General features: G+C 39.5%; 1 protein-coding gene across 2 annotated transcripts in view; it reads right to left on the bottom strand.

Annotated features, from left to right (window-relative positions):
• Positions 1–1,757: 1,757 nt before the first annotated feature.
• SMC4 (structural maintenance of chromosomes 4) overlaps positions 1,758–10,853 on the bottom strand; it is a 35,153-nt gene continuing 26,057 nt past the window's right edge. For both annotated transcript variants that reach the window (XM_026045266.1, XM_026045268.1), the window contains exons 16-24: positions 9,606–9,758; positions 9,326–9,452; positions 8,695–8,884; positions 7,867–8,011; positions 7,238–7,411; positions 5,951–6,133; positions 4,183–4,415; positions 3,350–3,533; positions 1,758–2,272 (exon numbers count right to left, since the gene is read on the bottom strand). In XM_026045266.1, coding sequence (XP_025901051.1) covers positions 2,084–2,272; positions 3,350–3,533; positions 4,183–4,415; positions 5,951–6,133; positions 7,238–7,411; positions 7,867–8,011; positions 8,695–8,884; positions 9,326–9,452; positions 9,606–9,758 — 1,578 coding nt within the window. In that variant the 3' untranslated portion in view covers positions 1,758–2,083. The remainder of the gene's footprint in view (positions 2,273–3,349; positions 3,534–4,182; positions 4,416–5,950; positions 6,134–7,237; positions 7,412–7,866; positions 8,012–8,694; positions 8,885–9,325; positions 9,453–9,605; positions 9,759–10,853) is intronic.

Below are 10,853 nucleotides of genomic sequence, written 5' to 3'. Positions count from 1 at the left end.
CTCTTGCAGATGAAAATGACAAACAGTTGTCCCTATTTACTATCTCCTACCGTTAATAATTAATTACCTTATCCTGGCATAGTTTTTCTTACTCCTCAGCAAATTTCTAAGATATCGTCTCAGTCCAAGCTCAGAAGGAAGCTTCTTTGTTACTTGTCTCCTTCTCTGCAGTGCTCCCGTTTGTCCTCAGCTTGCCTCTGTGCCTTTCTCCTCTGGTCCTGCAGCTGGTTTATTAATTATTCCTGCACTGTTCTTCAGAAGAGCTTCCTCTTTGTACTGTACATTATAGTTCTTGGCTAATCTTACTCATAAATTTATTCTGAAGCTGTACTGCAAGGTTTTATAGCTTCATTTTAATATGGAAACACCAAAACCACGCACAGCACTTGAGCTGGAGCTCACACGGTGGCAGAGAAATGCTTTGCATTTTTTTTGTACTTTCTAACATGCTTTGCTTGAACTGACACAGAGCTGGGGTGTTCTGAGGAATAACGATCTAGACTGAACATACAGTTCATCTCATTCTAACTATATTAATGTGCACTTATTTATTGTAATTTTGTTGTTTTAACAGTGCAGTGAAAGCTCTTGCATGTTTTTTTAATCTCCTTATGTTATAACAAATTATTTATGATATCTTGCTTTTTTTCCCCCTCCCCCAAATCAGCTCTCTATTGATGATCATGTCTTTGATCCCAGGTTAGTGAAGGCAGGAGGTGGAGACGCAGAGGGCTGGACGCGCCTGTTCTTAGCTGTGCTTGTGCAGGAGAGCAGAGCCGAGAGCTGTGSCGGGGGCGAGAGGCAGCCCCAGCTTTGCGTGCAGTCACACACGTAAGTTCCACCACTTTAAGACTACGATARCAGAGGAACAACTACCTGAAGTTTTGTAAAGTTTGTTTAGCACAAAAAATAGTCAGAAAGGGAAATAGAAACAAAGGCTAATAGCACACAAGAGTGAGCCATCATTCTAGGCCTGCTCTTACTAATTATTTTCCTTAATCGCTTCCCTAAAAGCAGGCTATAAATGATTTTAATAGCAATAATAACAACCTGAGTTGTATGAGAAATAATTGAACAACAGAAATGAAATCAAGTACCAAGTAAGGTATTTCTTTTTCCCTATCAGAGGAAATGTTGCTGTGACACACCTGTGAAAAATACCATCAAAATCTGAGAGTCTTCTGGCTACCCACTAATGCCAGAATASAAGATGCTGGTGTCTACCTGGGGTAATACGCACAGATTCCAGACAATTAAAAGCAAAACATGTATTAACAGCRACTGTTAACAGGAAAACAAAGAATTTTGTATTCCAAGGGGAGCAAGGAATAGCTTTACAGATTCTGATCTATTCCCTARGAGCTTAGTCCTTAGGGAAAGTGATGGCACTAGTAGAGGGCAGTTACTGRGGCATCAGTAAAATGCAAGTATGCAGCATGGGCACAGTCTGATGCCAGGAAAAGAGGGAATGGTGTTTTACCAAGTCCAGGAAGAAAACAGTCAGGAAATAGCCAAGGAGAAGCAGCAAAATCTGTTCATTTCAAAATGGCTACACATGTCYGTTTTCTCATATCATAAAACATTACTGTGATACAAAACTGGAAAGTAGTTGGATTTCCAGGATGTATTCTTTTAACATCAAACTAAACTATTTGTATGGTGACATTGCTATCTGGAYCTCCTCAGTGTTTTGCTATTTAAAAAATGACATTGTGGTGGCATTTAATAAGAAGTTGCTTTTTTTTTTTAGATGTGTGTGTGTGTGTATATATGAGAGAGCATGCACACGCACCAAACACAGCCAAAACTACTGGCATAAAGTCTACCAATTCTATATTAAAATGCAGGTAGAAACACAATTTGAAAAACAGGTTTTAATCAGTTAATGTAATTAAGATCAATARGGACTCTATAGAGGATTTAATTCAGAGGCCTTATTAACAAAAGTCTTTATTAACAAGTTCAAATAGATGTTTCAAAGTTCCATGGAACTTGAACACAGAACACAAAAATATATTAGGAAAAAAGTAAACAGCAGCAAGAAGAAAGTAAATTTACACTGGAGAAACTTTTCTTTCCTCTTCTATTTTTGATCTATACTACACCCAYGAGTGCCAAGTTCAGCTAGCCCTTTAGATGCGATAACTTTAGGGTTTGTTGCCACACTTTTTGTTGTATTGTGAGTCTTATAAATTCCAATTAATCTGTCTGCCATCTCAAACATGTTGTTTCGCAGCGAGATGACGATAAATTGTGCATTTTTTGTTTGCTCCTGAAACAGAAATTATTTGTGTTAGTTCACAGTATTTCAAAAAGCTTTTCTCTCATATGATCCCTATATTCAGATCTTGGAAATCACAGATACATAAATAGTTCCTTTCCACCTACAGGGTATACACATACATAGATCTATATGTATGTTAATATATAAAATAAAAATATTTTATTATATGCAGGTTATACCTAAGTCTGAAAGTGCTGGTCACGCAGACTTCCTCGTGGCTGCAGGCAGGGCTGGCACAGCACATGGCTATCACTGTGAAGCACTGCCAGGAACTTATGCCTGGGCTTTTCCACCCCGCCACCCACTCTACTTGAGAGAACTAAACATACACATGTTCAATTAAACATACACATATGTAAGATGGGTTATGTTAGTGTAGTTACCAGAATTATTTTAACAACAGTTACTTTGAGAAGGAAGAGGAAACCAAGCCTATTTCCATGCGCTGAGTGCAGGGGAAAGGAAATGCTCTGCAAAAGAGCACAGGCCTTGAAGGACACCAGTTTGTGACCTGCAGCAGAATGGTAACTACCAACAAAACATCCAGTGTTGGTGCTACTTGAAAAATAAACACCACTTGAGCCTTAACTCCAGCAATAACAGTGCAAGTTCTCAAACGTCCTGAGCCCCACAGGGCTCGTGGGATCCTTAAGACAGGGGAACAATGGGAGCTGCCCCAGGAGCTCTGGCTCTCACAGCAGAGCTGCAGCTGGGAGCCACAGGTTGAAATTAAACTCTTCACTCTATCAAATCATGTGTGGGCTTTTGGACTCACCCTCATGAAAATACAGGTATGGGAGAAGCAAAATTTAAACTGATAGTTGTGGATAGATTTCTCTGAAGTGCTTCCCAGTGACAATTSCTAATTATCTTAAACGTTTGTAGGGTGTTCCCAAAACTACCACTTTGGAGTTATATCTTGGATAACTCTGAAATGTAATTGCAGCCAGATTTTAAAATTTAAAATAATATTATCAGGCTATTATGTTATCGCTTTGTATCTTCTGGCAGAGGAGAAAATATTTTCAAAAACATAGGCTACACTGGTTTCCACTAAATACTTACATAGATGTAATATGCTACAATAGATACATTTTTGAAGTCAAGTGCTGCATCTATCTCATCCATAAAATAAAGCGGAGTCGGCTTGTAGTGGTGAAGAGCAAAAACGAGAGCCAGTGAACTAAGAGTCTTCTCTCCTCCTGATAAGTTAAATATCTTCTTCCAGCTTTTCTTTGGGGGCCGAACACTGCAAAAGTTTAGAGTTAAAAATTACTTCCATTGATGATTAAAGAAAATCTTTTGTAGTGATGAGTTAGTCATGACAGAGGAGGGAATTCCTGAAAGACAGATAGGTGAAGAAGCTAAGACAACAACCAGCCGGTGCTACTTGTTACCTTTGGGCCTCAGCAAGCGAGGGCCAACGAGCTGGGTGCATTATTTCTGCTCGCTGTGGAGCATCTGCCTGCACACAATAGCTGTGCAATCAGTTCATGTTTGAGCGCCTGAGCTGGACTGCTGCAACACTCAGCTATTCCCTGCAGGGACCCTAACACTGAAGGCCTCCTCTTTAATTATCTTTCAAGAGTTCTAACCCTACTCACATGTAATGAATATAATAAATTAGGATCTCTTATGACAGGCAGAGAGTATTCCCCAGTTATCATAATGATTGACCCAATTCCCTAGGCAAAATGAATTAACTTGGCTCATCAGTGCTGGGAATTAGGGAAATCCAAGAAATAACTTGGAAATTAAAGCATTCTGCATGCTGTTTTTTATTTGTGTTCATAAGAGATAAACCTCTTCATGAACTCATAAAAAGTGAGAGGCAGGCCTACCTTGGTTAGCTGATGCTAAAAATACCATGATTAATCGTACAAAGTATTTTGACAAACCTAAACATAATTCCCTCAGAGAAGGGATCCAGACTGTCCACAAGTTCTAATTCAGCATCTCCTCCCAGAGTAAGCATCTGGTAATTTTCCTTCAGCTTGTTTGTTATTACATTAAATCCGGCCATGAATTCATTTAGCCTTTGTTTTCGGAGATCTTCAAAAGCCTGTCTGAAGTTGTCTCTCTCATTAGTGATGTCATCCAGCTCAGCCACACGTTTCAAGTACAGCTCTTCCTGGAAGGAAAAAACAAAAGGGCAATTGAAGAAGCTGTGCCCTTAATTTCTATTTTAAAGCAGTTGCTTCTACCATTTGAAAATCATTCTTCCCAGCATGGCTAACAGCTTTAAAAAAAAAAAGAAAAAACACCCCAAGCAACAAAAAAACCTCTTTTTTCTCTGTTCACTCCCAACATGGGCTGCCACGGCCATCTCATAGAGCAGAACTCCTAGTTAAACAAGGAATGTCTGTTGTGGTGGGGCCTGCTTGCAGCTCCTGCAGCCTTAGCCTCCAAATGCTGCTTGTAGCTGCTGAGAGTCGCATGTCAGAAACACCCTGCACGAGCACAGAGTCCTGCTGGCCCTACTGCTAACACAGTTCGTTAACTTGCACTTACTTTACAAACAGCAAGAACTGATCCTTGATGCTACTTAGTAGCATAGAGACACTGTCTTTACACTGTCAGGAATCTTTTTTTTTTTTTTTTTTTTTTTTCCTTCTTTTTGCTCTCCTTTTTCTGGATTAAAAGAAACTGGGAAAGAAAACACAGAGCTGAGCAAGTTGTTTCTTATGAAACTAAGGTGTCCAAGGACACGAGTTTAGGCTGAGATTTAAGGAGCAGCTTGTTCCTCAGAAGCTTTATGGCCTACACAAAATTTCCTACAGCCTCCCGGACAGCCTAGCTGGTATTTTAAAGAGGAACTTACTGGTGCAGGRCAAATGAAACTGCCCAAGAGAAAGATCGAGTGTCTGATTTTGAGAACTATCTAGAAGTACAAGTTTCTTAAATTTCTAAGGGGGAATTAATCTTAAATTTCTAAGGTTCTTCAGGAATCCAATCATGATGTGGCAAAAAAACAGGTCTATATTGGTGTGTGAGATGACTATTAGAGCTGATGGAAAAATCCACTTTAAAATGAAAAATATTGATTAAGTAGACCAATATTACTGGAGTATTATGAGTAAAAAAAAATCCTAGTATTGTGTTTGTGGGTCTATTTGAGACAGTAGGGACTGAAATGAAAACTGACAGATAAAAATCATCTTCACCTCACATCTGTGGTGCCAGATACAAAGCAGCTGTGTGTAGCCTCCTAGGCACAACTTTTAACCTTTCAGCTAAACATGAGCTAAGGAGACAGGATGTGAACAGCAGCAAGGCATAGGGAGAAAAAAGGGAAAATTCAAGGATCCATTTCATTTCTCAAGCCAAACAAAAAGAAACTGAGCAACAACAGAGCCGCCTCCTCCGGGCATGCCCCTAAATAAAGGCAGTTTCTTTGGCCCCTTAGCTGAAGGGAGTGATGTTGCACACACTTCAAGTGTAGGATCTGTGTGAGCAGCCACTTGAAAAATGCACAATTGAAGGGCTATGCACATACTTGAAAAGCAGTTACGTTAATCCTACATATTAACAGATGCAAGTAATGGAAAATAGTAAAGCTGTATTTACAAAGCTTGCCTTTGGGTGAAGGGAACACGCTGCTATTATGCCGATGGAAAATACTASATTAGAGAGATTTATGCTGCTACTACACACTATTAAACTTACCTTCTTCTTGTACTCTGCAATAGCACCAAGGTTGGGCTTCATTTCATGACATTGGGCTTCCAGGAGAGCTATCTGTTTAATGATAACATCTGGATCTTTGATAGCCTCAAGCTCTTCTTGACTTAAGACCAGAAGTTCCTCAGGTGGCTCATCATCTATGGAGCGCAGTGATAATTTCGATATCTAAAATTAAAAAAAATTTGTTAAAGGTCTTTAAAGATCGACTAATTATCAAATGAACTTACTTCTAAGATAAAGGTTTTCTGTAGTAGTACTGAACCTTCCAATCTCAAAACATTCACTGTTTCTTCACTAATTTGTTTCAAGTCCAAACTGAGTTTATCCCTTTAAGGATAAGTTCTGAGAAATAACACCAAGCATCCTTTTTATCCTGCTATTCTGCTCCTGAAGATTATGTACATGATTCTTTCAACAGGAGGCAGCTTCTCCAGAAGAACCACAGTAGTCAAAGTCACTTGTCTGTCACTGATCTTGTAGAACTTAATTTTATSTTTATGTCCATAAACCAGGAAAACAAACAATACCATCACTGAATCTTCCCCTCTTCTGTTGGCTCTCTGGACTCAGCTAATCTATGGGCCAAATAAAAATCAAGTTTCTGTGCCAATATTTTTTCAGAAGAATTAAAAGTCCTTCAGGGAGGCTGATGCAGAGACATTTTTGAAACTGACCCCAAACACCAGGCAGGGCTCTGAGCAGGACTCAGGGCTCTGAGGCCCTGGCAGCCAGCCTGGGCAGGATGGCTGTTGAATGGCAAGCAATGAAGTTGATCCCAAGACAGCTGTGCTCTCCTAGGAGGCTGCCGGGCTCTCCTGCTCCAACACACACCGAGAAGCCGGGCGCTGCAGCACCGAGAGGGGCAGCAGGTCCTTCCCACTGCCTCTACACTAMCTTGCTGAGCCGGTTCACAGGGGCAGCCTCTGAACAGCAAAGCCTCCTCCTGGCCCCACAGGGTTCGCATGGGCCTGCTTCCTTACAGAGCTAGGGAAAGATCATTTGATGAAGCAGCTGCACTAGGGATATCCAAACATCCCTAGTACAGCATGTAAGCTGTACACGGACATGTACATGGCACGTAGGATGTCCTGGCATGGACAGGAGGCAGGATTTTCAGAGCAGACAAGACACTTTGCTTCTTAGGCAGGGACAGGGAGTGACAAAACCTGATGTTACCCAGCTTCTTTTTTCCCCAGTGACGCTTCCCTAGTAGGTACAAACATGATAAGAGATGCAGAGAGGGTACAAGCGCAGTCCCTTGGTTGTTACCTCTTTTTGCCAGTATTTAATCTTTGATTGGTGCGTAGAGATATGGCCATTGATTTGTTCAATCTTAAGTCTTATGTTAAGAGCTTCCTTTTGAAGTGCATGTTCATCATCTTGAAGGGCTTTCATTTCTTGGAGTAAACTGCGGTGTTCCTCCTGAACTTGTGGTAATGCCTCCTAAACAGAAATGTCAAATGCACATGGTAATCACTTGCTTGTGGAATGTTTCCACTTGCTTGGGTTATGCATTTGTTTCTGCTATATTATCTGCATAATGAACTCTCCAGAATTCTAAGTACCGATGTGTCCCCCCCACCCCCTCCTGACCCCCACGCCACATCCAGTTTTAAAGGTCAGTTTGATTTTTTTTTTTTTTTTAAGAAATTGAGGAATATATTGCAAGATATAGACTTTGCGTGAATTTTTGGAGAATGAGCAGTAGAGCTTAGAAAAACTGAGGATTAAATGGTTAGATGGAGTCATACATTTTAATGAATGTACTAATAGCTAATACAACTCCTTTCCATATTGCTAAACCTGGATTTTTCATCCGCGCTTAGGACGACACTGGCACAACTGATGTYATCTACAGGGTATTCATGAACACATCCCCTCTGAAGATGTCCGCTTACCTCAGCTTGCTTGCAGTCATTCATAACCTCGGTAGCTTTCTCTTCTAGTGTAGTCAGCTCCTGTGTTAAGTCTTGAATTTCTTTCTCATTATCTCCAATTTCCTTCTCCGTGCGTAGCACAGACTGTTCAGATTTTTTCAGGTTTCTGAATTGACACCAAGATGTTTATATACCTCATGAACGTGCGAGTATACACTGCTAGGCTGATAGAAAAACGCTTACAATTTTCCTCCTTAGGAAAATTTGGACCATTTAGTTTTGAACTGCTTAGCTTTGAATTTATTGCATGTCAGTAAGTGCAATTTTGATTCTTTATTCTGAAATACTATATTTCACTTATAATCAGATATAAATAAATGTGACCTTTCTATTGGCTGTTAGAAATACTAAATTACAAGTCTTTGCAATTCTCTTTACCTCTTTAACACAAGCCTATTAGACATGCCACTAAAAATTAAGATTTTACAGCTTAATAGATTATAGCTATCGAGACTACTTGAAGCAAACATGTCCTGAAGGCACCAGCATCAGAGAGGCAGTTGTTTGAAAGCTGAAATGACTCTCCTTGATTAGGTTTCACTAAGCTGTCTTGCTCTCTGATCCCTCTGCATTTAAAACATTTTTAGTCAAGAAACATGGTTCTCAACATTTCTGTCTAAATTTGAGGTAAATCAGTCTAGAGAAAAAGGTTACGACCTGCTGCCTGCAGCGTCCAGCCGCAGAGAGGTGAAAGTCACCTCTGCCAGCCTGACAGTCTCCCAGAGCAACAGAACCAGAGCAACAGGCAGTTACAGCCGGACGCTTCGCGCCGAGCACACCCGTGGTTACCTGTCTGCAGTCTTCACTGCCACTTGGGCCTTCGTAACAGCTGAAGCACATTCATCTATTTCCTTGTTGATCTTATCGAGCTTGTCCTGCTGTGCTTTCAGTTTATTATTATTGATATCAACGATGAGATTATGCAGTCGTTTAACTTCACTTTCTACTTTGCCAGCTTTTTCAGCAATGCAATCATAATCTGCCAGTAAACAAATGGAGTAAGAAGTGTCATTGGGCCGTCCCCAAGAACACTGGATTCTTTAGAATACAGCAGATTTAAGTGAAACAAATCTGCTGAATGAAAATACTGCAAAATTTCTTTATACTGTGAAAAATATGCTTTTAACATGGCAAAAGCAGAAGTACTATCCACATCTCTGTGATTCTGTTACACAACCAAAACATATTTGGCATGAACTGTCAAAAARTAATTGGATTAATGTATAGTAAGTACCTAAATGCACAAAATGGTACAGAAGTTATTCCAAACTCATTATTTCCCTTGGAAGGAAGGAGGTTCCAAAACAAGATCAATGATAGCAGTGCAAGAACAAAGCTGTAACCTCCATTCCTGTGCTAGGTGAAAATTATAGTCATATTCTCACATTCATTTGCTTAATTTCCCCTCTGCAACACTCACCTTTTTTAAAATTATTATGGATTTTTTCCAGTTCTTTCTGTTTGCTTTTGTCTGGGGCAGCAGCAATTACATTGGCTTCCAACTCTTTAACTTGTTTTGTTAAATAAATTTCTTGTTCGGATAATCCCTACAGAAGATACAACTGTGTTAGTACTCCAAGATCTCTCTAAACTATGGGATTCTAACAAGGACATGTGAAGTTGAGGCTTTTCACCGAGAAGTTGTCCTGCAGTACAATTATACAGCAGACAGATATAGCTTCCATAATATGTTTCTTTACCTGGATGCTTGCCGTATACTTTTCTGAAGTATTTCTCATTTCCCGAATGTTTTGGCGCAGTTTTACTATAGCTTCTTCAAGTTGATTTTTCTCTTCTTCACACTGTATTGCTCTTTTTGAATCCTTCTGCAGCTGAGATTCCATTTTACTAACCTATACAGAAATGAGACACAGTCATTTGCCTGGAGTCACCGCTACAATGTACAGCAACATCTCATTCATATGCTACGCAGCCTAYGGACTCCTAAAACGCACGGAGAAAATAAAGACTTTGCCGGAGTTGGAAAGAACATACAGACTGATGGCTGAGAAGATCAATCATGACAATGAAATACAAGAGTAGAAGGCACAAAAATAAGCTGAAGAATTCCCCTTAAAATAGCTAATAACGGAAAAATGGTTYCAAGGAAATAAAGCTAGATTAAACTAGAAATGCTTAGAGTCAGAATAATGAGGGCAGAATCCAAAACCACATAAGCAAAAGCTTGAAGCAATTATACTATTGTTTATTGACTTGATACAAACAGCTGCAGAGTGGTTATTGTTTTTTGTGATATTCTATTTTGGGAAGACAGGTAGCAGCAATTTAGGAGCCTGGATCATACAATTCACCATCAAGAGAACAAGAACATATTTCAGATCTCAGCCACTTATCTGCTTTTCCATAATTAAAACATGTTTAATATGCCCAGATCAGAACACTTGTTCCACCTGGATGTGCCACTATGGCCTACAGCCAAAAATCAGAGGATTGAATTACAGTTACTGATCTTTCTCAAGAGCCACAGTATTTATCATGGCCCAGGTAGGACTCAGCATGTAAACACGTGTTGTGTACAGAATACATTGCAAATAAGTCTGAAGTCTGAAGATAAGAACAGCAAAGGCCTATAACTATGATTTAAATATGAGCTGGTTTATATATTTTTTGACCTTTTTCAAGTCTAAAGCAAAATACTCCTCTGTCCATGAAGGTAAAAAGAGGAGCCTTCTCATATCTCTGAATGTTTCTTTTTATGCCTACAGAACAAAAGTAGAAAAGGGGCTAGCTGACTTTTTATGGTTAGTCCCAGAAGAGATCTCCTGTAAAATCAATTAAATGAATTTTGCACTTCTGATATTTTCAATCATGAAGTTCTGTTCATAATTACATCCCATTAATTCATAGCTGTTCACTAAGATTTAGCTCAATTTCACATCATAACCTTTTTTTCTTCACATTAATTTAGAATCTCAGAAACTTAAAGA

The sequence above is a fragment of the Nothoprocta perdicaria genome, unplaced genomic scaffold (assembly GCF_003342845.1).
Source record: "Nothoprocta perdicaria isolate Ctin4 unplaced genomic scaffold, notPer1 scaffold_4, whole genome shotgun sequence".
Classification (NCBI taxonomy): Eukaryota; Metazoa; Chordata; class Aves; order Tinamiformes; family Tinamidae; genus Nothoprocta; species Nothoprocta perdicaria.
The sequence above is the reverse complement of the archived record's forward strand: the minus strand, read 5'-3'. Positions and strand labels throughout refer to the sequence as shown.